The 25,218-nt window shown below is 43.0% G+C and overlaps 1 protein-coding gene across 1 annotated transcript in view; it reads right to left on the reverse strand.

The window, feature by feature from the left end:
• Positions 1-25,218, reverse strand: part of tecpr2 (tectonin beta-propeller repeat containing 2) — a 139,850-nt gene that overhangs the window by 62,755 nt on the left and 51,877 nt on the right. The window contains exons 8-11 of the mRNA XM_070879345.1: positions 18,775-19,224; positions 14,372-15,384; positions 13,109-13,292; positions 12,625-12,798 (exon numbers count right to left, since the gene is read on the reverse strand). Of these exons, the coding sequence (XP_070735446.1) occupies positions 12,625-12,798; positions 13,109-13,292; positions 14,372-15,384; positions 18,775-19,224 (1,821 nt within the window). The remainder of the gene's footprint in view (positions 1-12,624; positions 12,799-13,108; positions 13,293-14,371; positions 15,385-18,774; positions 19,225-25,218) is intronic.

The raw sequence follows: 25,218 nt of genomic DNA on the forward strand, positions 1-25,218 counted from the left end.
GCACTTGCAGCACTGGGAAGATTCCAGCCAATCTGTTCAGTGCTAAATCGTGGGCAGTTGTGATGTGGATTTCTGCTCAAGAGAAGAAACCAAATGCTCATTTGCTCATCAGAAATTGTATAAAGATGCTCCAAAATTATTTATTATAAGGATCCTTTTAAGAGCAGAAATTGGAGAATTCAACCCCAATTCAAAGAAATGGCAGACCATTGAACAAATACTTCGGTTCTGTCTTCACGAAGGAAGACACAAATAACCTTCCGGATGTACTAGGGAACAGTGAGTCTAGTGAGAAGGAGGAACTGAAGGAGATCCTTATTAGGCGGGAAATTGTGTTAGGGAAGTTGATGGAATTGAAAGCCGATAAATCCCCGGGGCCTGATAGCCTGCATCCCAGGGTACTTAAGGAAGTGGCCCTGGAAATAGTGGATGCATTGGTGATCATTTTCCAACAGTCTATCGACTCTGGATCAGTTCCAATGGACTAGAGGGTAGCTAATGTAACACCACTTTTTAAAAAAGGAGGGAGAGAGAAAATGGGTAATTATAGCCTGACATCAGTAGTGGGGAAAATGTTGGTATCAACCATTAAGGATGAAATAGCAGCGCATTTGGAAAGCAGTAACAGGATCAGTCCAAGTCAGCATGGATTTATGAAGGGGAAATCATGCTTGACAAATCTTCTGGAATTTTTTGAGGATATAACTAGCAGAGTGGACAAGGGAGAACCAGTGGATGTGGTGTATTTGGACTTTCAAAAGGCTTTTGACAAGGTCCCGCACAAGAGATTGGTGTGCAAAATCAAAGCACATGGTATTGGGGGTAATGTACTGATGTGGATAGAGAACTGGTTGGCAGGCAGGAAGCAGAGAGTCGGGATAAACGGGTCCTTTTCAGAATGGCAGGCAGTGACTAGTGGAGTGCCGCAGGGCTCAGTGCTGGGATCCCAGCTATTTACAATATACATTAACGATTTAAATAAAGGAATTGAATGTAATATCTCCAAGTTTGCAGATGACACTAAACTGGGTGGCGGTGTGAGCTGTGAGGAGGACGCTAAGAGGCTGCAGGGTGACTTGGACAGGTTAGATGAGTGGGCAAATGCATGGCAGATGCAGTATAATGTGGATAAATGTGAGGTTATCCATTTTGGGGGCAAAAATACAAAGGCAGAATATTATCTGAATGGCGGCAGATTAGGAAACGGGTAGGTGCAATGAGACCTGGGTGTCATGGTTCATCAGTCATTGAAAGTTGGCATGCAGGTACAGCAGGCGGTGAAGAAGGCAAATGGTATGTTGGCCTTCATGGCTAGGGGATTTGAGTATAGGAGCAGGGAGGTCTTACTGCAGTTGTACAGGGCCTTGGTGAGGCCTCACCTGGAATATTGTGTTCCGTTTTGGTCTCCCAATCTGAGGAAGGACATTCTTGCTATTAAGGGAGTGCAGCGAAGGTTCACCAGACTGATTCCAGGGATGGCTGGACTGACATATGAGGAGAGACTGGATCAACTGGGCTTTTATTCACTGGAGTTTAGAAGGATGAGAGGGGATCTCATAGAAACGTATAAGATTCTGATGGGACTGGACAGGTTAGATGCGGGAAGAATGTTCCCGGTGATGGGGAAGTCCAGAACCAGGGGACATAGTCTTAGGATAAGGGGTAGGCCATTTAGGACTGAGATGAGGAGAAACTTCTTCACTCAGAGAGTTGCTAACCTGTGGAATTCCCTGCCGCAGAGAGTTGTTAATGCCAGTTTATTGTATATATTCAAGAGCGAGTTAGATATGACCCTTACGGCTAAAGAGATCAAGGGGTATGGAGAGAAAGCAGGAAGGGGGTACTGAGGGAATGATCAGCCATGATCTTATTGAATAGCGGTGCACGCTCGAAGGGCCGAATGGCCTACTCCTGCACTTATTTTTTATGTTTCTATGTTCAATCAGGCTGTGCTGGCCTCAAACCTCTATTCCAGAGGTGAAAGGATAGTGTTCCTATCCATTGAGCTACTCAGTCCAACTAGGGTCAAGCACAACATTTCATAGGTAGCAATTATTTGCAACTGACCTTATCCATCAGTAACACATTTATTTCTCTTCAATAAATCAACAGGATCACAATTAGAACAAGGTGACTGGCTCCTCTGGTATCCAGAGCGATGGGATAAATGTCTCCTCTGCTTGCTCGTTGTGGGGTTCCTACTTGAGAGCAGTTGGACAATCTCAATCCCGTTCCATGCGGGTACAGCCCACAGCACAAAACTGGCACTAACTCAAATCTCACTCCAATGCCATGATTGCTGGTGTGGAAAATGGAATAATGTAATATTGGTGTCTGAGACAGAGACCTTATTTTACATCATGCCTTTAAGTGCTCAATGTTGACACTGGGTGTCAAAATGGATAGTTCCAAACCCAACACTAATACTGATGAATACAAGATTCATACCCACATAAAAATCATATTTCAGGCCTCCCAATGTAGGTGGCGCTACTGCACCTCCAAGCTCTACTTTGTTCTAGGTGTAGATAAGTTTACTTTTTATGCAACCTTTTTCTGTTTATTTCTTCCTATTAACGTGTGTCTTTGAATATTTACATTAAAAGTTCTATTAAAAGTGCCGTGGGGCATTTTACTACGTTAAAAGGTACTATATAAATGCAAGTTGTTGTTGTTTTAATTTAAAGGCCTCAACCTCTTCTAAAAAGCACGGACTTGGACTTGGATCCTGTAGTCTCTGGATGTGTAATGTGCACAACTTCCCTGGATGCATCAGTCCAACTGATGCAATGTTTCTCTTCAGTCTCTAACAATATTTGAACATTTTTTTTTAATTATTTGGAGAAATGCTAGGGGGAAAACTGCAATGTTTTATTTTGGAACAATGGTTATATTGTATGTTTTTACAAGAGCCTGAACATGAGTGAGAGTGAGATAGACCCATTTCCACCAGGAAAGACTATAGATTACACACCTATTGTAGATATAAAAATCATTCCAGGGACCAATCAGAAAACACTGATTTCAATGTTTGCAAAGATCAATTAGAAACTTATAAACCAGCCAGACTCGTGACCCCTTTCAGTGCAGTTCGACACAAGCCTTCCTCCCCTCACTGTTGAGACATCAGGCATGCACCAGCGAGAAATCACACATTCTAACCCACACCCCAGTTCAGCAGACTTAGCTATTTTATTTAAGTAAATCTGGTTTTAACCCCCAAAAAGTACCATAATGAATACATGAACACTGAGCCAAAGGAGGAGATATTAGGAGGTCAAGGGGGTGGTTTTAAGGAGGAGAAGGAGTTGGGGAGGCAGATAGGTGGAGGGGTTTAGGGAAAGAATTCTAGAATGTAGAACCCAGGTACATGCAGGCAGAATCACCAATTGTGGGGTGAAGGGTGGGGAGAGAGGACAGAAGAGTTATAAAAACCAGAGTCAGTGGAATGGAGTGTTTGGGGGAGGGGGAATTGTAGCGCTGGAGTTACAGAGATAGGGAGAGGGGAGGTTATGGATAGATTTAAACACAAGGATTAGAGTTTTAAATCAGAGCCATTGAGAAAGCCCAAGCCAAAATTGGCTTAGTGTGGGCGAGCACGACTTGTTGTTGGCTAAGATATGGGAAGCAGAGTTTCGGATGAGTTGTTTATGAAGGGTGGAGAATGAGAGACCAGCCAGGAGAGCCTGAAGATGACAAAGACATGAATGATGATTTCAGCAGCATAAAAGCTGGGGCAGGGACAGAGGTGTGTGAGGTTAGAGAGATGGAAATAGGCAGCTTTTGCAACTGAGGGGATATGGGGTCAGAAACTCAGCTCAAAGTCAGTGTGCCAGAGCTGGGAAAGTTAATACCAGCTGAATGCACAATCATATTCAACCAGTACTAATAAGGATTGATCAATAATCTTTACAAGAGATTGGGAATGAGATCAATGTATTAATTAAATCAGTGAGTTTGGTGTGAAGGATATTACTTACAGGGAAACGTGAAAGAGTGTGTTGCCATTTTGACAGTGAATGCACAGCTGTTCCATTATTTTCTACTGGTGGTGTAGGAAAAATAGTTCTGATCTATGTGTCTTTTAGACATCGAACAAGTTCCATAGTCCACGAGAGGTTGTTAATTCTCTCAAAAGGAAGGGGGTCTTAACCACATGTGTTAAATAAAGAAGTTTATTTCGAAGCAAACCGTTGCCAGAATGGTTCCAGGGATGAGGGAATACAGTTACTTGGAGAGACTGGAAAAGCTGGGGTTGTTCTCCTTGAAGCAGAGAAGGCTGAGGAGATTTGATAGAAGTGTTTAAAATCATGAAAGGTTTAGGTAGAGTAAATAAAGAGAAACTGTTTCCAATGGCTGAAAGGTCGATAACAAGAGGGCACAGATTTAAGGTAATTGGCAAATGAACCAGAGACGACATGAGGAAAAACCTTTTTACACAATGTGTGGTTAGGATCTGGAATGTACTGCCTGATAGGGCGGTGGATAGAGTCAATAGCAGCCTTCAAAAGGGAATTGGATAAATACGTGAAGGAGGAAACATTTCAGGGTTGTGGGGAAAGAGTGGGACTAACAGGATTGTTCTTTGAAAGAGCCGGCATTGACTCAATGGGCTGAATAACTTCCTTCCGTGCTGTACTAGTCTATGATTAAAAACGCGAAATAGAAGTCAAACTATTTCATATATGATAATCGTCATCAAAGGCAGTTCCTCGGAATCGAGGAAGACTTGCTTCCACTCCTAAAGTGAGTTCTTAGGTGGCTGAACAGTCCAATACGAGAGCCACAGACCACGTCACAAGTGGGACAGACATTCGTCGAAGGAAGGGGTGGGTGGAACTGCATTGCCGCACGTTCCTTCTGCTGCCTGCGCTTGACCTCTTCACACTCTCGGCATTGAGATTTGAAGAGCTCAACACCCTCCGGGATGCACTTTCTCCACCCAGGGCGGTCTTCGGCCAGGGTCTCCCAGGTGTCAGTGGTGATGTCGCCCTTTATCAGGGAGGCTTTGAGGGTGTCCTTGTAACGTTTCCCACCTTTGACTCGTTTGGCATGAAGGAGCTCCGCATAGAGCATTTGCTTAGGGAGTCTCGTGTCTGGCATGCGAACTATGTGGCCTGCCCAGCAAAGCTGATCGAGTATAGTCAGTGCTTCAATGCTGGGGATGTTAGCCTAGAAGAGTACACTGATGTTGGTGCGCCTGTCCTCCCAGGGGATTTGCAGGATCTTGCGGAGACATCGTTGGTAATATATCTTGAGGTGTCTTCTGTCCTCAGATCCATACAGGAGGGCGGGTATTACTACAGCCCTGTTGACCATGAGCTTGGTGTAGATTTGAGGGCCTGGTCTTCGAACACTCTTTTCCTCAGGCGGCCGAAGGCTGCACTGGCGCACTGGGGGCGATGTTGAATCTCCTTTTCAACATCTGCTTTTGTTGTTAAGAGGCTCCCGAGGTATGGGAAATGGTCTACGTTGTCGAGGGCCGCGCCGTGAATCTTGATGACTGGGGGGGTGGGGGGCAGTGTTGTGCGGCGAGGACAGGCTGGTGGAGGACCTTTGTCTTATGGATGTTAAGCATAAGGCCCATGCTTTCATATGCCTCGGTGAATACATCGACTATATCCTGGAGTTCAGGCTCAGAATGTGCGCAGACGCAGGCGTCGTCCCCGTATTGTAGCTCAACGACGGTATGACGTCTTATATCACTGTCAGTTTTATTATCCATTCACCTATGTCAGCTCTGCCTTTACCATGCTCAGTGAATCCACCAGATTACACAGCAAGAATTGTTCTAAAATATAACTTATCAAAAAATTAATACTTTCGTTATCCATGCGCCAATTATCTGCCAGAAATTTCAGAGAACAAAGCTTTGCATGTTATCACCTCACTACAACCAGTAAACACTGATGTTATACCCAACATAAATCAACCTCTGAGCCAAAGAAAGTTAAATTTATTTTATTACACTTTTCATCATTCCTATGGATAGGTATTATTCTCAACATCTGTACCAGTGAGGAAAAGGCACGTAATTCCAACTAATACTACCATGCAAAATGCATGACCTAGCCTTTGACAAAGACTTGAAACAGATTATTTCTTGCTCAATACATAAACCATAAATTGTAAATTGTAAAGAGAATTTATACATACATTTCAAATGCCAAAAAAAAAACAGATCACTCTTTTCAAAATAAAAATACAATTCCCTATAGAGTAGCATTTCACATTGTATGCATTTTCTGTAAGTACAGAATTATAGAAATTACAACACAAACAGGCTGTCCAGACCAACCAGTCCATTTTGGTGTTTATTATTCGATAGCACTTGCCGTAATACCCAGTATTCCTGTTCAAAACCTTTGCAACACTTTAACTAAATGTTATATTTGCATGTAAAATACTTGCACTATGTCCAGTTACTATTTCCCTGGAAAACATAATACTACTTCAATTCAGTCTGTATCCTAGTAGTACCAGCTGCCGACAGCCTCCTGTCATTCTAGTAAAGGGCAAGTTGATACCAAGATCAACATGTTCCCTTCATCCAGTTTTAAATAGTAACATGATGACACTAGTTCCTTTTATCTTAAATATTTGTGAAAGGGCAGGTCAAATCAGAGCCTCCCATTAAATTCACTAGATTGTGTTGGCTTAGTACGCACTGCCATACAGACTAGAAAAAGAGGTCGTAAAATGTTGACAGCAAATGTGGAGGGAGACAGAGTTTAAAGCCCATGGGCAGATGAAGGATAGGAGAATGTAGCAATTGAAGAGCAGGGGGTGGTGGAGACTGCAAGAGAATCAAAACTAGTGGGTGTATGGCAGATTGGGGCTGCATATCTGAACTGGTGGGGGAAGGGCGTAGAGGGCGGTTTTTCGCCATAGACTGCACGGGGCTTCACCAGGAGCAGTAGATAGTCGGCAGCCAGAGAGAGAAGACTGTGGGATAGTGTATGCCACAGGGATATGGAGCCAGGACATCTCAAGGAAAGTCAGCGGGCGGTATTGAGGAAAGAAAGTCCCAGAGAGTTGTAAAGCACAAAATATTTTTTTTTAAGTTTACTTTCTTTTTTAAAAGTTCCTACTTACCTCCAGCAACATGGATAATGATTACCAAAGTAGAGGTTCAGAAACTTTGGCAACACTTGGTAGCCAGTGCCTGCAACCAAAGTTGTGTGCCAAGCCACTATCTAAAATTGCAACTGAAGTACACAAATCAGAAGAACTATTACACTGAATTATATCATTTACAAATACAAGTACATCGATTGGTTTATTAAGAAGTGAATTAACACATTAAAGCTGTAAGCAGTTTGTAAAGCAGTTTGTTAAAAAAAAAATCTTGAAGAATGTGCAAATTATGAATATGAGGAAAAACTTGTAGTGGTGACAGATTAGGAAAAGGGGAGGTGCAACGAGACCTGGGTGTCATGGTACATCAGTCATTGAAGGTTGGCATGCAGGTACTGCAGGCGGTTAAGAAAGCAAATGGCCTGTTGGCCTTCATAGCGAGGGGATTTGAGTACAGGGGCAGGGAGGTGTTGCTATAGTTGTACAGGTGAGGCCACACCTGGAATATTGTGTAGAGTTTTGGTCTCCTAACTTGAGGAACGACATTGTTGCTATTGAGGGAGTGCAGCGAAGATTCACCAGACTGATTCCCGGGATGGCAGGACTGCCGTATTAAGAAAGACTGGATCAACTGGGCTTGTATTCACTGGAGTTCAGAAGAATGAGAGGTGATCTCATAGAAATATTTCAAATTCTGACGGGTTTAAACAGGTTAGAAGCAGGAAGAATGTTCCCAATGTTGGGGAAGTCCAGAACCAGGGGTCACAGTCTAAGGATAAGGGGTAAGCCATTTAGGACCGAGATGAGGAGAAACCTCTTCACCCAGAGAGTGGTGAACCTGTGGAATTCTCTACCACAGAAAGTTGTTGAGGCCAATTCACTAAATTTATTCAAAAAGGATTTAGATGAAGTCCTTACTACTCGGGAGATCAAGGGGTATGGGCGAGAAAGCAGGAATGGGGTACTGAAGTTGCATGTTCAGCCATGAACTCATTGAATGGTGGTGCAGGCTAGAAGGGCCTGCACCTAGTTTCTATGGCCTCAAGTTTCCACATGATTTGCTCCTGATTTTTAGGAGCAACTGGTGGAGAACGGAGTATCTTAGAAATCGGAATTCTCCACATTTAAGTTTTCTGCAGTTCTAGTCAGGTCGAACAGTTTCACTTTTGAACAGAATTTTTTTTTCAAAAGGGGGTGTGTCTGACCACTGACGCCTGATTTGAAAGTTTCCACAGTGAAAACGTACTCCAAACTAACTTAGAATGGAGCAAGTGAAGATTTTTGTAGGCTTGAAAAACCTTGTCTACACATTAAAAAATCAGGCGCAGGTTACAAATTAGGCGTCGGGAACGAGGTGGGGGGGGGGGGGGGAAGGGAAGTCATTAAATTCTACAATAAATCCTTAGTTATACTTATAAAAATATTATACAAATAAATCCAACCTGAATAAAAATTTATAAGCAAAGAAAAGATTAAATAAACCATGTTCCTACCTGTGTGAAAGTGCTTCAGGCAGGCCTTTCAGGCAGCGGTTTGCCGTCGGGCCCGACCAACGGCAGGAGGGAGGAGGGGGGAAGGGAGGGAGAAAGCTGCAGGAAGCCTCAGTACTTGAGGCAGCCGTTTGCCGTCGGGACCGACGGACGGCAGGGGGAGAAAGCTGCAAGAAGCCTCAGTGCTGATCATGGAAGGGCAATGTGGTTTTATTAAAAAATGTTAAAAATTGAACAGCTACAAAGAATTTGAATAGTCTCAAACAAGTGCATGTGTCCCGTTTATCACAGTCTATCTTTAATTACAGAATGCACTCCCTCACCCTCACACACAGAAATATCAAGAAAATTAAAATGTAAGCCTTTGCAAGGGTCCAATAAACAAATTTTCACTTTTTCTGCAGCACTTTTTAAAATGGCCGAGTGCCAATGTTTACTTCAGACTGCGCGTGCGCGAATGCTCCAATGCGCACGCGCAGGGTTGCCGGCACCAAAAAAACTGATTTAAATTGTACCCGCCCCCTCCTACTTACAAAATCGCCGCGAGTGGTAGGCTCCGCCCCATGTGCGCCGCGCCAAGCAGACATCGAGCTGCAAAGCGCTCGAGAATAGCGCGTTTCTTTTCAGGCGCCGTTTTTGGCGCCCAGCTCGGAGGGGAGCCTGTTTTGCCGCGTGTGGAAACTTGGGGCCTATGTCTCTATACAACATAAACCTATTGGGAGATAGAGAATATATTCCATTAACATTCTTTTTAAATCATGTTACTTTTGAGCTCAATGCTGAAGATTATTCCTGCAAGTGAGCCCTTAGTCCCTACAAACTGAAGTGTGCCTTCATCCTCCCAATATTTGGTAATTTCTTGATGTGAACTTGGTCTTAACTCTGAAGCTAACATCACAAAAGGAGCGCTATGGACAAAATACTACATTTCAGCATCATATGCTCCCCCATATATACTTTGTGATTTTCTATATGATTAGCTGAAGATGAGCACAAAATTCACCTGGAGAAAGGAGCATAAAGAGCTAAAGCAATTATGAAGTAAGAATTGAAATGTGTAACTATGGTGCAGAGTTAGCTGTAGTCAGCCTGGCAGGGTTAAGGCCACTACAATTTGCCTCAATGCCTTTGGGCTAGGAAGAGGAAAACAAATTAGCCAGGGTTGCTGATCAAGATTACTGTCCAAAAGTGTATGTATAAGGATATTGAATGATGCTTCCAAAGCCTGCTAACACTCATCTAGGCTCACTGGTGTTTGGTACTGGTCGTGACGGGCACCTGCCACAGCATCTTCTTCCGAGAGCGGAGACAAAAATGGCCATGGACAAGGATATAGGGAAAACAAACTATAGGAAGCTTAGATATGAAGGTTGTTTTTTCCTTTCAGTCGCTAGTTCTAATTAACTTAAGGATTTTTTGAACATTTTTAACTCAAAGCAAGTTTTTACAATTCTTACACTACTTGTGACAAATAATTTCCTTTTTTTCTGCAGGACTTTCTACTTGTAGTAAAGTTGTATGGATGGCCCTGATCTAATTGGATAGGTTCAAGCTTTTCCTACAATAGTCCAGTCTAAAATCATTTTAGCACTTATCACCAAAGGAAATGCATATACTAGGCAAAATACAATGGGCCCGAAATTCAATACCACTGGAAAACTAGTGCTCCCCCCACCTTTTTGTGGCCATTAGCGGCAACATTTTTTGGTGGCTGGACCACCCCATATTCAGCTCCAAAAGTGAACAAATGGGTTCCAGCGCTAATGAACCCTTCCAAAGTGGATTTTTCAGCAGTGTGGCTGTCTTAATTTGAGCGTTATCACCAATGAGAAATTCAGCATGCAGGTAAGGGTTTCTCATGAGCCAGCAAAAGGCCAGGGTTTGCAGCAAGGCCCTGAGGGGGGGAAGGATGGCTGGTGTAAGCGGTGCAAGGAAAGCCAACAGGTTCACCGATATGGAGCTGGAGACACTGACAGACGGCGTGGAGGACAGAAGAAGAACACTGTTTCCTGACGTGGGGAGACCTGGCAGACAGGCAGTACGTAATGCATGGAGGGAGATTGCAGGGAAGGTGTCAGGTACTCACCTAGGAGGGTGCTGGCCAGTCTGCACCCAGCCCTTCCAGGGTGGCCATGTGTCGACGCCTCTGAGCTCTGGGGTGACAGGGATACTCCTCCTCCTGCTCCTCAGGTGGTACTGCTGACTCGACCTCCAGCGGCTGCCCCCTCATGATGGCCAGGTTGTGCAGCATTCAGTAGAGCATGACGATGATGGAGACCCTTTGAGGAGAGTACTGCAAGGTGCCACCAGAGCGTTCAAGGCTCTGCTTAACCTCTGCTTAAGGATGCCTATGCATTGCTCGATGGTGGCACAATGAGCATCATTGTATGCATGCTCTGGCGCTGTCCTGGGGTTTCGCAGTGGAGTGAGCAGCCAAGTGGACAGGGGATATCCCTTGCCCCCAAGCAGCCAACCGAAATCCTGATTGGGGCCGGTCAAGACGGCGGGCACACTGATCTGGCGCAGAATGAACGAATCATGGCTGTTGCCTCCCTTGCCCACTGCCTGTCTGCACGGTGCTGACGGCGACGCCTTCTCCCGCGTGCCGCCCTGCTTCTGAGCGGGTGTACCAGGTGTCGCCCTCCCAACACGCTTCTCATTCTCAGGGTGAACTCTGCCAAACAGGTCTCTGCAGCCCACAGGCCTCCATTAAAGAGTCAGACCTGAAAGTTGTACAAAAGTATGTGCAAACCTCTGAGCAGCACTCAGCAGGTTGAATGGAGCCAAAACAATTAATAAAACTGTATGCAAAGATAAATACAGTGGATGCTGGAACCTGAAATAAAAATACTATAATTAATAAAACTATTTCCCTACCAAAGGGCCCCGATCGCGGCAACACTCCAGCGGTGTCCCGTTCAACCACCGACTCGAATACCTTGACTGCCTGAAAAACTACCTTTTTGCAACTGAAAATCCCTGTCCTTTCCGCTTTTCAGCAGCCCGCACGCTGCAGAGCTCACCACTGGAACGTTACCTTTAGCGCGGCTTCACCCTGCCGTTTCCACCGGAAGTGAGCACCGCTCAAATCCCCCCCCCCCCACCCCGAGCTGAATATGGCTCGGGGAGGGAAAAGTACCCGACTGCAGCGGCTGATCGATTTTTTTGATCAACCGCCCAAACTGTTGTCCTTTCGGGGAAGGTGAATTTTGGGCCCAATATATACTGGACCTCTATAGAATCATACAGCACGTTTCCATACTGGGGTAACATAGTGGTTATATTACTGGACTAGTAATCCAGAGACCTGGACTAATGATCCGGAGACGCAAGTTCAAATCCCACCACGGCAGCTAAGGAATTTAAATTCAATTAATTAAATAAATCTGGAATAAAAAGGTGACCATGAAACTACGATTGTCGTAAAAACCCATCTGGAAACCTGCTGTCCTTACCTGGTCTGGCCTATATGTGACTCAAGAACCACAATGTGGTTAACTCTTAACTGCCCTCTGAAATGGCCCAGCAAGCCACTCAGTTGTATTCAAAAAGGCAGCTCACCACCACCTTCTCAAGGATCATTCGGGATGGGCAACAAATGCTGGCCCTCCGGTGATGTCCACATCCCGTGAATGAATAATTAAAAATAATTCGGCCGATCATGCCTGTCGCGAAAGAGCCATCCAAATACTCCCACTTCTCTGCTCTATGGAATCATACTATAGGTAAGCTTTCTTTAAAAAAAAATAAAATCCCACTTCTTTTTACATGCATTATCTTTTTAATTTTTCTACATTACAGCAGTGACTACACTTCAAAAGTACATCATAGGCTGTCAAGCATTTTTGGGACATCATGAGATTGTGAAAGGTGCTAAATAAATATAAATCTTTCTTTTCTTTTAAAATATATCAAATTGTTGTCAATTTGTGCAATACGCAGTTCAGCAACAATGCAAAAATATAGAATTCATAGAAACTGCAAACTTGTACCCACTTATGGAAACATTTTCTGCTGCAAGCATATTACTACAATAATAAGTGCATTCCTGAAATACCTGTTTGCAGATAGAGTTCTCCATTGGTTTGGATGATCCATGCAGTGTCATCACTTAAAGCAACGTATGCAGCATTGGGTAAAGCCTCATACCAATGTCTCTTTCCCTTCATTGTCACTTTACCACAGGCAAATGCTTTGCTCGATTTTTGTTCAATCTTCCATAACAACACACCTGTGTATTGGAAAAATAAAAGTAGGAACAGGTTTTAAAAGCTCCAATTTGAACAATTCGTGTTTTGCAAATAAGGCACAAGAACAGTATATACAGAAACGGTGTTTATCACAGAATTACTGTGTTATTCCTCTTCATACTCTGCAATGCACATTTCACGCTTTATATGTAGATAATTTATATTCTATTAGAAGTACAAACTTACAATGAGAAAGCTGCACAAATTGAAGATTGGAATTTACTGAACATTTAGAATTCTAGCTGTATAATTACTGACAATCTCAGAACACATCGGAACGACATCACTGACCTGATGGCGATACTGCCACCTGCTGGACACCATCTTCAAACTTCTGCCACCGCAGACTTGTACCAAGAAAAGGACTACAGTACAGCCCATACTTGTAATCTAAACACCAGATATGCTTTTCGGAGACTACCAGGCTGAAGATACTATATCCGGGGCCAGAGTAACCCATCCAGCTCTCAGCGAACTATCAACACAAGGTAAACAGAAACAAGTCAATGAACTTCTGTAACCTGTTTTTTGCTTGGCTTTCAAGAGAAGACCCATTATCTAAATCCTCGCATCCCCAAAATTATTCCAGATTCAATAACTCAGAATTTTGTAGTTTTCATATTTAAGTTAATAACAGATTCACACAATTCTGGCATCAAAAATGTCTCAAGCTTTGCTGTTATTGTTATCAGAGCTCTCTGCCAATTATTGGCCCAGAATTTGCAGTGGGTAACAGTGAATGGAGAGCGTTCGCTGTATTTCCCCATTGAACCATGACGTGGAAATCCTGAAGTTGCAGTCATTCACTGCTCCTAAACTGGCTGCACTGTGCCGCACCACTGCACCCCACCCCCACCGACTCCAACCCATAGCTGGCAATCACTGAGACTGACAAAAATGTGGGTTTTTCCACAGTAATATCGTTATTAAATACCCCACTAAAAGTTAAAACTTGTTGGATTAAGTGTAACTGGGGTTTTAACAGTGTATTGACTGCTAAATAAATGTTATGGCCCTGAAAAACGAATTTTAATTTTGTGGAGTGTCAAAGTTTATTATAATAAAAATTACAATTTTTAAGAAAATAAAATTAAGTTTGTTCATATTTATTTCAGGTTTACCTTTTCTTCATGCGAGAGCTCCAATCTTTGTTTTGCTCTCTATAACAACATTATTAAAAAGGCAGAATAAAAGGAACGTCTTCACTTCCTGGTTCACTGAGAATTCTGTATTGTGATTGACTGCTTAGAGATCTTGTTGACGTCACAGCAGATGGAATCCCCATTACACAACACGGATTTCAATTGCATGCGAAAAGGTCAAACTTCTCCCCACAGAGATCGTGAGATTTTTGTGGGCAGCTTTCTTCGAGGCCAGTGGCGAACAACTTTGCTTCGCCGCTGACTGCAAATTACAGGCTATTATCTTGTACTTCACTACTACTCATCTGTTATTGCTTAACAAAAAGTTACATTAAAGAACAGATGGTTATAACTGAACAACAGGACATATAAAAACAGTAGCAATTCACTTAAAAAAAAGTTTTTTCTTCACCTGATCCGATTTTAAAAGCTCCATTTCATCTGAAGCAGAATTATTCAAATCTTGAAAAACTGCACCTAGCGATTCTCCAGCATTGCAACTGTGATAGAGTTCGGTAATGCTGGCTTCAGATAATGAATGAGGTACTCCATGACCATAAATATCTTCGTCATCACTCGATGATAAAAGTTGTTCTTGGGCACACTTTTTTTCAGTGGTACCATTGTCAATACAGTCAACAGTCTCAGAAGTTTGTGCAGTTTCAGTTGGGTCTAATAAATGCGGTTCATTGTATCGAACATATAGTTCGGAAAATGCTTTGGTTTCTTGCTTGCTCTGATCTTTAACTGGTGAAAGAATTCTCATCAGTAGTGCATGTCGCTCATCCAAGTAAGACTCTGAGCTTTCACTTAAAGATCCTTGCAAATCAAGGCCACCAGCCAACACAACGTTTTCTGGATCTTGAGATCTTAATTCAAAAGGTTCACTGTTGCAGACTACATCAAACATAGTGCTATCTAAATTTTCTCGCGGGCGAGCTACTGGTTCAGAACAAGTCAACTCCGAAACCTTGTCTCTGCAATCTTCATTTTCACTGCAATAACTGTCTAAAATTTCTAATTTGACAGAAGATACAGGATCTGAACATTCTGCAACACTCAGATTGAAGGAATACGTATTTTCATTCATTGTATTTGTATTCCTCAAAGATTCTGGTAAACAGTAAACATCCTGTAATGTTGGTACAGATTCAGGAGGCTGCATGGAGCCAAAAAGGTTGTAATTATTCCCTTCATGCAAAATATTATTCAAGTCTGTAGTAATCTGGTTCTCTTGTTCAGGCGAATCGGTGGTCAAACCATCCAGGCTGCTGCTCAACAAGCTTATTTGATCAGACAAGTCACAAGTTGTGGTTATGGAGCTATCAATAGCAAAGTCACTCAAATGTGCTGGCTCTGAACTTTGGGAGCTATTGGAACAGTCAATTTCATGTTTTAGGAGACTGTCTTCTGATGCAGAACTTGCTGTACAAGAGATAACATGCAATTATTGAAAAACAAACGCAAGACATTTTGTCTAGGAGACAGGAAATCAGATCTTACCAGATCAACAGATAATTTAATATCACATTCCTCTTGGAGAAGAGTGACCATAATATGGTAGAATACTTTATTAAGATGGAGAGTGACACAGTTAATCCAGAGACTAGGGTCCGGAACTTAAGGAAAGGTAAGTGCATAATAAGGGATGGTTTTCTAGACCAATATGTCGCGGAACCAACTAGGGGGGAGGCCATCTTAGACTGAGTGTTGTGTAATGAGAGAGGATTAATTAGCAATCTCATTGTGCGAGGCCCCTTGGGGAAGAGTGACCATAATATGGTGGAATTCTGCATTAGGATGGAGAATGAAACAGTTAATTCAGAGACCATGGTCCAGAACTTAAAGAAGGGTAACTTTGAAGGTATGAGGCGTGAATTGGCTAGGATAGATTGGCGAATGATACTTAAGGGGTTGACTGTGGATGGGCAATGGCAGACATTTAGAGACCGCATGGATGAACTACAACAATTGTACATTCCTGTCTGGCGTAAAAATAAAAAAGGGAAGGTGGCTCAACCGTGGCTATCAAGGGAAATTAGGGATAGTATTAAAGCCAAGGAAGTGGCATACAAATTGGCCAGAAATAGCAGCGAACCCAGGGACTGGGAGAAATTTAGAACTCAGCAGAGGAGGACAAAGGGTTTGATTAGGGCAGGGAAAATGGAGTACGAGAAGAAGCTTGCAGGGAACATTAAGGCGGATTGCAAAAGTTTCTATAGATATGTAAAGAGAAAAAGGTTAGTAAAGACAAACGTAGGTCCCCTGCAGTCAGAATCAGGGGAAGTCATAGCGGGGAACAAAGAAATGGCAGACCAATTGAACAAGTACTTTGGTTCGGTATTCACTAAGGAGGACACAAACAATCTTCCAGATATAAAAGGGCTCAGAGGGTCTAGTAAGGAGGAGGAACTGAGGGAAATCTTTATTAGTCGGGAAATTGTGTTGGGGAAATTGATGGGATTGAAGGCCGATAAATCCCCAGGGCCTGATGGACTGCATCCCAGAGTACTTAAGGAGGTGGCCTTGGAAATAGCAGATGCATTGACAGTCATTTTCCAACATTCCATTGACTCTGGATCAGTTCCTATGGAGTGGAGGGTAGCCAATGTAACCCCACTTTTTAAAAAAGGAGGGAGAGAGAAAACAGGGAATTATAGACCGGTCAGCCTGACCTCAGTAGTGGGTAAAATGATGGAATCAATTATTAAGGATGTCACAGCAGCGCATTTGGAAAGAGGTGACATGATAGGTCCAAGTCAGCATGGATTTGTGAAAGGGAAATCATGCTTGACAAATCTTCTGGAATTTTTTGAGGATGTTTCCAGTAAAGTGGACAAGGGAGAAGCAGTTGATGTGGTATATTTGGACTTTCAGAAGGCTTTCGACAAGATCCCACACAAGAGATTAATGTGCAAAGTTAAAGCACATGGGATTGGGGGTAGTGTGCTGACGTGGATTGAGAACTGGTTGTCAGACAGGAAGCAAAGAGTAGGAGTAAATGGGTACTTTTCAGAATGGCAGGCAGTGACTAGTGGGGTACCGCAAGGTTCTGTGCTGGGGCCCCAGCTGTTTACACTGTATATTAATGATTTAGACGAGGGGATTAAATGTAGTATCTCCAAATTTGCAGATGACACTAAGTTGGGTGGCAGTGTGAGCTGCGAGGAGGATGCTATGAGGCTGCAGAGTGACTTGGATAGGTTAGGTGAGTGGGCAAATGCATGGCAGATGAAGTATAATGTGGATAAATGTGAGGTTATCCACTTTGGTATTAAAAAGAGAGACAGACTATTATCTGAATGGTGACAGATTAGGAAAAGGGGAGGTGCAATGAGACCTGGGTGTCATGGTACATCAGTCATTGAAGGTTGGCATTCAGGTACAGCATGCGGTTAAGAAAGCAAATGGCATGTTGGCCTTCATAGCGAGGGGATTTGAGTACAGGGGCAGGGAGGTGTTGCTACAGTTGTACAGGGCCTTGGTGAGGCCACACCTGGAGTATTGTGTACAGTTTTGGTCTCCTAACTTGAGGAAGGACATTCTTGCTATTGAGGGAGTGCAGCGAAGATTCACCAGACTGATTCCCGGGATGGTGGGACTGACCTATCAAGAAAGACTGGATCAACTGGGCTTGTATTCACTGGAGTTCAGAAGAATGAGAGGGGACCTCATAGAAACGTTTAAAATTCTGACGGGTTTAGACAGGTTAGATGCAGGAGGAATGTTCCCAATGTTGGGGAAGTCCAGAACCAGGGGTCACAGTCTAAGGATAAGGGGTAAGCCATTTAGGACCGAGATGAGGAGAAACTTCTTCACCCAGAGAGTGGTGAACCTGTGGAATTCTCTACCACAGAAAGTAGTTGAGGCCAATTCACTAAATATATTCAAAAGGGAGTTAAATGAAGTCCTTACTACTAGGGGGATCAAGGGATATGGCGAGAAAGCAGGAAGGGGGTACTGAAGTTGCATGTTCAGCCATGAACTCATTGAATGGCGGTGCAGGCTAGAAGGGCTGAATGGCCTGCTCCTGCACCTATTTTCTATGTTTCTATGTTTCTATGTAACTTCGATGGTATGAGATGTGAATTGGCCAGAATAGATTGGCGAGTGATACTTAAAGGGTTGACGGTGGATAGGCAATGGCAAACATTTAAAGATCACATGGATGAACTTCAACAATTGTACATCCCTATCTGGAGTAAAAATAAAACGGGAAGGTGGCTCAACCGTGGCTAACTAGGGAAATTAAGGATAGTGTTAAATCCAAGGAAGAGGCATATAAATGGGCCAGAAAAAGCAGCAAACCTGAGGACTGGGAGAATTTTGTAATACAGCAGAGGAGGACAAAGGGTTTAATTAGGAGGTAGAGCAACCCCAACCAAAAAAAAATCCTAACTTCCCTCTCTATTCTTTCAATGACTGTAAATTTATCTAGTTACAGAGTTACCAACCAGTTTTTCCATAATTTATCTCACAAAATGATCTACTTTTAGAAGTTACGAGAATTTGTGTCAAACCATGACTAAAAAGCAAAACCACCTAAATAAGTTTACTGTAGAAATACTACCCTAAAAATATGCTAAAAGAATATGTAGCAGCTTCTATTCTGCCCCAAAAACTTGTATGCCTTTCAGACTTTCTTTTTACCTTAGCTTGAATGACTGTCACTAAATGCCAACATAACTTCAGGTTTTCAGAAGTAGTCATTGTAATCCTGTATCTCGAGTATTTTTAAAGTAAATGTCTTTATGTTTAAGTTATTGAAATTAACAAAGACAAAGATAATAAAAACAAAGGTTACATGAAAAATACCTTGCTTTCGTTTCTTCTTCTTTTTTAAGGAAACAACGACAAGTTGTTGGTTGAATTCTTCCATGTTTATTGTACTGAATCTTCCTGAAGAGTCTGGAATCTTTGTTAATGCCACAGATGAGGAAAGTGCTCCTACCTGTTCTGGAGTTGTTACATGGCTAAAAACACTAATACCACTGTTTACAGAACTGCTTCTGCTCCTTGGATCACTAGTTAGTGCATATCTTCCGTCTCTGGTCTCATCCCATGCGGGTCTTTCAGCATCAATTTTTGTATTCAAACTTTGCAAGTGCTCAGGTTCTGAAGACCATGGATGTTCCACTTCAAAACTACCAGTTCCTGAAGTTCTATTTTCACTTTGCACTTCTTTCGAGTCTGTTGAGATTATTGTTTCTTGAACTGATTCACTGGAGTTGGCTTTCAGCAGGGAGTTGAATTGTGAATTTACATCTGAAATGTAATTATATCTGCATTAAATTTATATCAGATTCAGAAACTGCACCACAAAGGGGAAAAAAGCTGTTACTTGGAACAGCCTCCACATACAGTATTTCAAACAGTGTTCTTCAATTTTTCCTCTTTTGCCCCGAAGGCATTGACTCCTGGTTGAACACAGTTCAATATTTTTATAAAAACCGAAGACAGCAGTTTGTCAATATCCAGATGCACTTTAAGTTGAAGTCTGAAAATAAAATCTTGTAATTCTGAACTGACAAATGAATATGCAAGTTAAGCTTGGAAAAATATATGGGCCCGGAATTTGCGGCCAGTAGCGAAGCAAAGGCATTCGCTGCTGGCCCTGAAGTACGCTTCGCACAAGGATCTCACAATCCCTGTGTTGAGAACTTTGGTATTTCCGACCATGCATTCAATCCAACGGAACTTAATGGGGATCCCCTTGAGCGAAGTGCTGTGATGTCGGCAAGCTGTCTAAGCAGCCAATCAAAAGGCAGAATTCTCACAGACAGCGAATGTGGTGTGGTGTGGTGTATTTGGACTTTCAAAAGGTTTTTGACAAGGTCCCACACAAGAGATTAGTGTGCAAAATTAAGGCAAATGTTATTGGGGGTAATGTATTGACGTGGATAGAGAACTGGTTGGCAGGCAGGAAGCAAAGAGTGGGAATAAATGGGTCCTTTTGAGAATGGCAGGCAGTGACTAGTGGGGTGCTGCAGGGTTCAGTGCTGGGACCCCAGTTATTTACAATATACATTAATGATTTAGATGAAGGAACTGAATGTAATATCTCCATGTTTGCAGATCACACTAAGCTGCGTGGCAGTGCGAGCTGCAAGGAGGATGCTAGGAGGCTGGTTAGGTGAATGGGTAAATGCATGGCATATGCAATATAATGTGGATAAGTGTGAGGTTATCCACTTTTGTGGCAAAAACAGAAAGGCAGATTATCTGAATGGTGACAGATTAATAAAAGGAGAGGTGCAATGAGACCTGGGTGTCATGGTACATCAGTCATTGAAGGTAGACATACAAGTACAGCAGGCAGTAAAGAAAGCAAATGGCATGCTGGCCTTCATAGCGAGGGGATTTGAGTATAGGAGCAGGGAGGTCTTACTGCAGTTGTACAGGGCCTTGGTGAGACCACACCTTGAGTATTGTGTGCAGTTTTGGTCTCCTAATCTGAGGAAGGACATTCTTGCTATTGAGGAAGTGCAGCGAAGGTTCACCAGACTGACCCCGGGATGGCAGGACTGACATATGAAGAAAGACCAGATCGACTAGACTTATATTCACTGGAATTTAGAAGAATGAGAGGGGATCTCATAGAAACATATAAAATTCTGACAGGACTGGACAGGTTAGATGCAGGAAGAATATTCCCGATGTTGGGGAAGTCCAGAACCAGGGGTCACAGTCTAAGGATAAGGGGTAAGCCATTTAAGACCGAGATGAGGAGAAACTTCTTCACTCAGAGAATTGTGACCCTGTGGAATTCTCTACCACAGAAAGTTGTTGAGGCCAGTTCGTTAGATATATTCAAAAGGTAGTTAGATGTGGCCCTTACCGCTAAAGGGATCAAGGAGTATGGAGAGAAAGCAGGAATGGGATACTGAAGTTGCATGATCAGCCATGATCATATTGAATGGTGGTGCAGGCTCGAAGGGCCGAATGGCCTATTCCTGCACTTATTTTATATGTTTATATGAATAAGGAAGTGTGTAAGCCTTAAAATTTTAACATTTTAAAAATTAGAGAGAGCAAAGTAACGATTGGGGTTTTCATGTGGGGAAAAGGCAAACCTAAAATAAAAATGTACAATTTTGAAAACTTTCTTAGAACTTGTAATTTTTTATTAAAAGACAAATTTAACACTGCACAAACTTAAAATTAGTTTTACAGGCCCTTAAAAACATAAGAACACAAGAAATTGGAGTTGGAGAAGGTCATTTGGCCCTTCGAGCCTGCTCCGCCATTCAACAAGATCATGGCTGATCTTCTACCTTAACTCCACCTTCCCACACTGTCCCCATATCCCTTAATTCCTTTTCGTCCCAAAAATGTATCAACCACTCACTTGAATATACTCAATGACTGAGCATCCACAGCTCTCTAGCGTAGAGAATTCCAAAGGTTCGCAACCCTATGAGTGAAGAAATTTCCCCCCCTTCAGTCCTAAATGGCCGAACCTTTATTTTGAGACTGTGACCCCGTGTTCTAGATGCCCCAGCCAGGGGAAACATCTTCTCAGCATTAACCCTGTCAAGCCCCTTAAGAATTTTACATGTTTCAACTAGCAGAGACCAGCAAAGTATTTGCGTTCAAATTAGTATCTTTATTGCAACAGTACTTGTTTAAACGGTGACCATCTTCTTCGTCTATAGAATCACCGCTGATGTTCGTTCTCTCTCTCTCTCCCCCTCCCTGTCGCCGCTCGTTCCTCTTGGTTCCGCAGCAATGCATGGGGAGGCCCCACCCTCCCATGCCCATTGGTCCGCCGCATCTACTGCCGTCTCCTCATTGGGGCAGACCCAGCGTCAATCAAACCCCGCTCTGATTGGTCGATCGCCCATTGGTCGGTGCAACTGTCACTCAGTCCGGACCATGTGCTCCCAGCCCCGCCCCAAGACAGACAAAACCCAGGACAGACAAAAACTGACTATTATTATAGATTAGATCACCTCTCATCCTTCTAAACTCTAGAGAATATAGGGCTAGTTCTCAATCTCTCCTCATAGAGCAATCCCCTCATCTCAGGAACCAGTCTAGTGAACCTTTGTTGCCCTCCATCTAAGGCAAATATGTCTTTCCTTAGGTAAGGAGACCAGAACTGTACACACTACTCCAGGTGTGGCCTCACCAATGCCCTGTGTAATTGTAGTAAGACTTCTTTACTCTTATACTATAATCCCTTTGCAACAAAATCTAAGATCATTTGCTTTCCTAGTTGCTTGCTGTACCTGCATGTTAACTTTCTGTGATTCATGTATAAGGACACCCAGGTCCCTCTGAATGCAAACATTTCCCAATCTCTCGCCATTCAAAAGATATTCTGCTCCTTTTGTTTTTTCGACCAAAGTGGATAACTTCACTTTCCCACATTGTAGTCCATTTGCCATGCTCTTGCCCAGTCAACCTGTCTATATCTCTCTGCAGCCTCTTTGCGTCCTCCTCAGTTTACTTTCCCACCTAACTTTGTATCATCAGCAAACTTGGATACGTTACACTCAGTCTCTTCATCTAAGTCATTAATATAGATTGTATATAGCTGAGGCCCAAGCACTGATCCTTGCGGTAGCCTGCTAGTTACAGCTTGCCAACAGAAAAAGTTCTGTTTATCCCTACTCTCTGTTTTCTGTCCATTAACCAATCCTCAATCCATGCCAATATATTACCCCAATCCCAAGAGTCCTTATTTTGTGCAATAACCTCTTGTGTGGCACCTTACCGAATGTTTTTTGAAAATCCAAATTCACTGCATCCACTGTTTTCCCCTTATCCATCCTACTAGTTACATCTTCAAAAAACTGCAAATTTGTCAAACACAATTTCCCTTTCATAAAACCGTGATTTTGACTATTACTGATGTCACGTTAACTGGCCTATATGGTTCCCCATTTTTTCTCTTCCTCCTTTCTTAAATAGTGTGGTTATGTTTTCTACCTTCCAATCCTTGTGGACTGTTCTAGAATCAAGAGAATTCTGGAAGATTAATACCAGTGTATCCAGCATCTCTGTAGCTACCTCTTTTAAAACCCTAGGATGCAGGTCATCAGGTCCAGGGGATTTGTCGCCACTTAATCCCTTTAATTTATCTAGTACTATGTCTTTACTTATACTGATTTCTTCAAGTTCCTCCTTTTCTATATATCCTTGATTCCCCATTATTTCTGGAATATTTTTTCTATCTTCTACCGAAGACAGATACAAACTAATTGTTTAATGTCTCTGCCATTTCCTTATTACTCATTATAATTTCTCCTGTCACTGCCTCTAATGGGCCTACATTTACTTTAACTAATCTCTTCCTATTTACATACCTATAGAAATGTTTACCATCTGTTTTTATGTCTCTTGCTAATTTATTCTCTTTTTTTCTCATTTCTCATCAATTTCTTGGTCCTCCTTTGCTGAATTCTAAAATCTTCCCAATCCTCAGGTTTACTATTCCTTTTGGCGACATCATAAGCCTGTTCTTTTGATCTAATTCTATCTTTATCTTCTCTTGTTAGCCACGATTGGACCACTTTTCCCGTGGGATTTTTGTGCCTTAAAGGAATGTATATTTATTGTAAATTATGTATTAATTCTTTAAACACTAGTCATTGTTTGTCTACCGTCATACATTACTAAACTACATTACTATACAAAATCATTATCAAACTCAATATAAAATTCTAACGTATTATGGTCACTCTTGACTAAAGGCCCCTTTACAACAAGGTTATTTATTTACCCTTTTTCATTGCACAATACGAGGGGGCCATAATTGCCCTCTGTCCCGTTTGGGGCAGATAATTCGAATTATGTGATGAATTACCACCCTAATCAATGGCGGTGAATAGAGGGAAAATGCCCTCTTTTCTTTAAAAAAAATAATCGGGACGGTTTTTGGGGTGCCAGAGGGGCGGAAGCAAGTCAGGAGCAGGACGTAAGGTGGGCGGTGTCATCAGCGCGACGCTAACACACATCAATGTCCCTCCCCTTCACAAAGGGGTGGGATGCTGCGAGACCTATGTCAAGCCCACTGACCCACCATGGAGGGTTTCGGCCGGGCCAGTGGCCCGGTACCCAAGAAGGGTTGCTGGCCTGCCTGTTGGCGGCCCGGCCAAACCCGTGGCTGCCATTGTTGGGCTGGCTGCCCAGCCACTGGCAGCTTCCTGCCAGGAGAAGCTGTCAAGGGCACTGACTGGTGGTAGCTCTACTCCAGCGGGATAATTTCCCTCATGGGGAGGAAAGGGGTCGCCGCCGGGCGGTAAGGAGTCGGCATGTGCCCGATAACGGGTCGGAGTGCCGGGCGGGGTGGAAACAGGTTTCTGCCGACCCCAACCCGGGAGCAATTCCGCATGGGTCGAACCATCCACCTGCCCCCGATCAGAAAGGACGTACTGCCCCGTTACCACCTCTTAGAGGCGGTAACGGGTCTTAAGGAAGAGGGCAATTTTGGACCCCAGATCTAAAATAGCCTGTTCCCTAGTTGGTTCCTCAACATTCTGATCTAAAAAACTATTTTGTATACATTGCACGAACTCATCTTCCACACTATTACTGCAAATTTGGCTTGCCCAGTCTATATGTAAGTCCCCCATAATTGCCGCATTACCCTTGTTACATGTGTCTCTAATTTCCTGATTTATACTCTGCCCTAAATTACAACTACTATTTAGGGACCTATAAACAACTCACACCAATGTTTTCTGCCCCTTGTTGTTTCTTAGCTCAACCCAAACTGATTCTACATCTTGACTTTCCGAGCTAAGTTCCTTTCTCTCTCCTGTCTTTATCCCATCCTTTATCAGGGCTACCTCTCCGCCTTTTCCATTTTGTCTATCTCTTCATTTGTTTAGCAGTCAATATACTGTTAAAACTCTAGGTACACCAAATCTTTTGGGTCTAACTTTTAGTTGGGAATTTAACAGCGTACTCACTGCAGAAGAGCTGAAGTGTTCATCAGTTTCACTGACTGCTGGCTCTATGGGGCGGGGGCGGGGGGCACAGTGCAGCCAGTTTCGGAGCTGTCATTGATAGACCGCAACTTCGAGATTTCCACATCCGACTGCAGATTCAGGGTTATTGAGTTATCATATGGAATTAGGTTTAGAAACACAAGAACATGAATAGGCCATTTTGCCCTTCGAGCCTGTTCCGCCATTCAATGAGATCATGGCTGATCTACAATCTAACTCTATGGGCCCAAGTTTCCACATGATTTGCGCCTGATTTTTAGGAGCAACTGGTGGAGAACGGACTATCTTAGAAATCACAATT

This window comes from Pristiophorus japonicus, chromosome 4 (assembly GCF_044704955.1).
Source record: "Pristiophorus japonicus isolate sPriJap1 chromosome 4, sPriJap1.hap1, whole genome shotgun sequence".
NCBI lineage: Eukaryota > Metazoa > Chordata > Chondrichthyes > Pristiophoridae > Pristiophorus > Pristiophorus japonicus.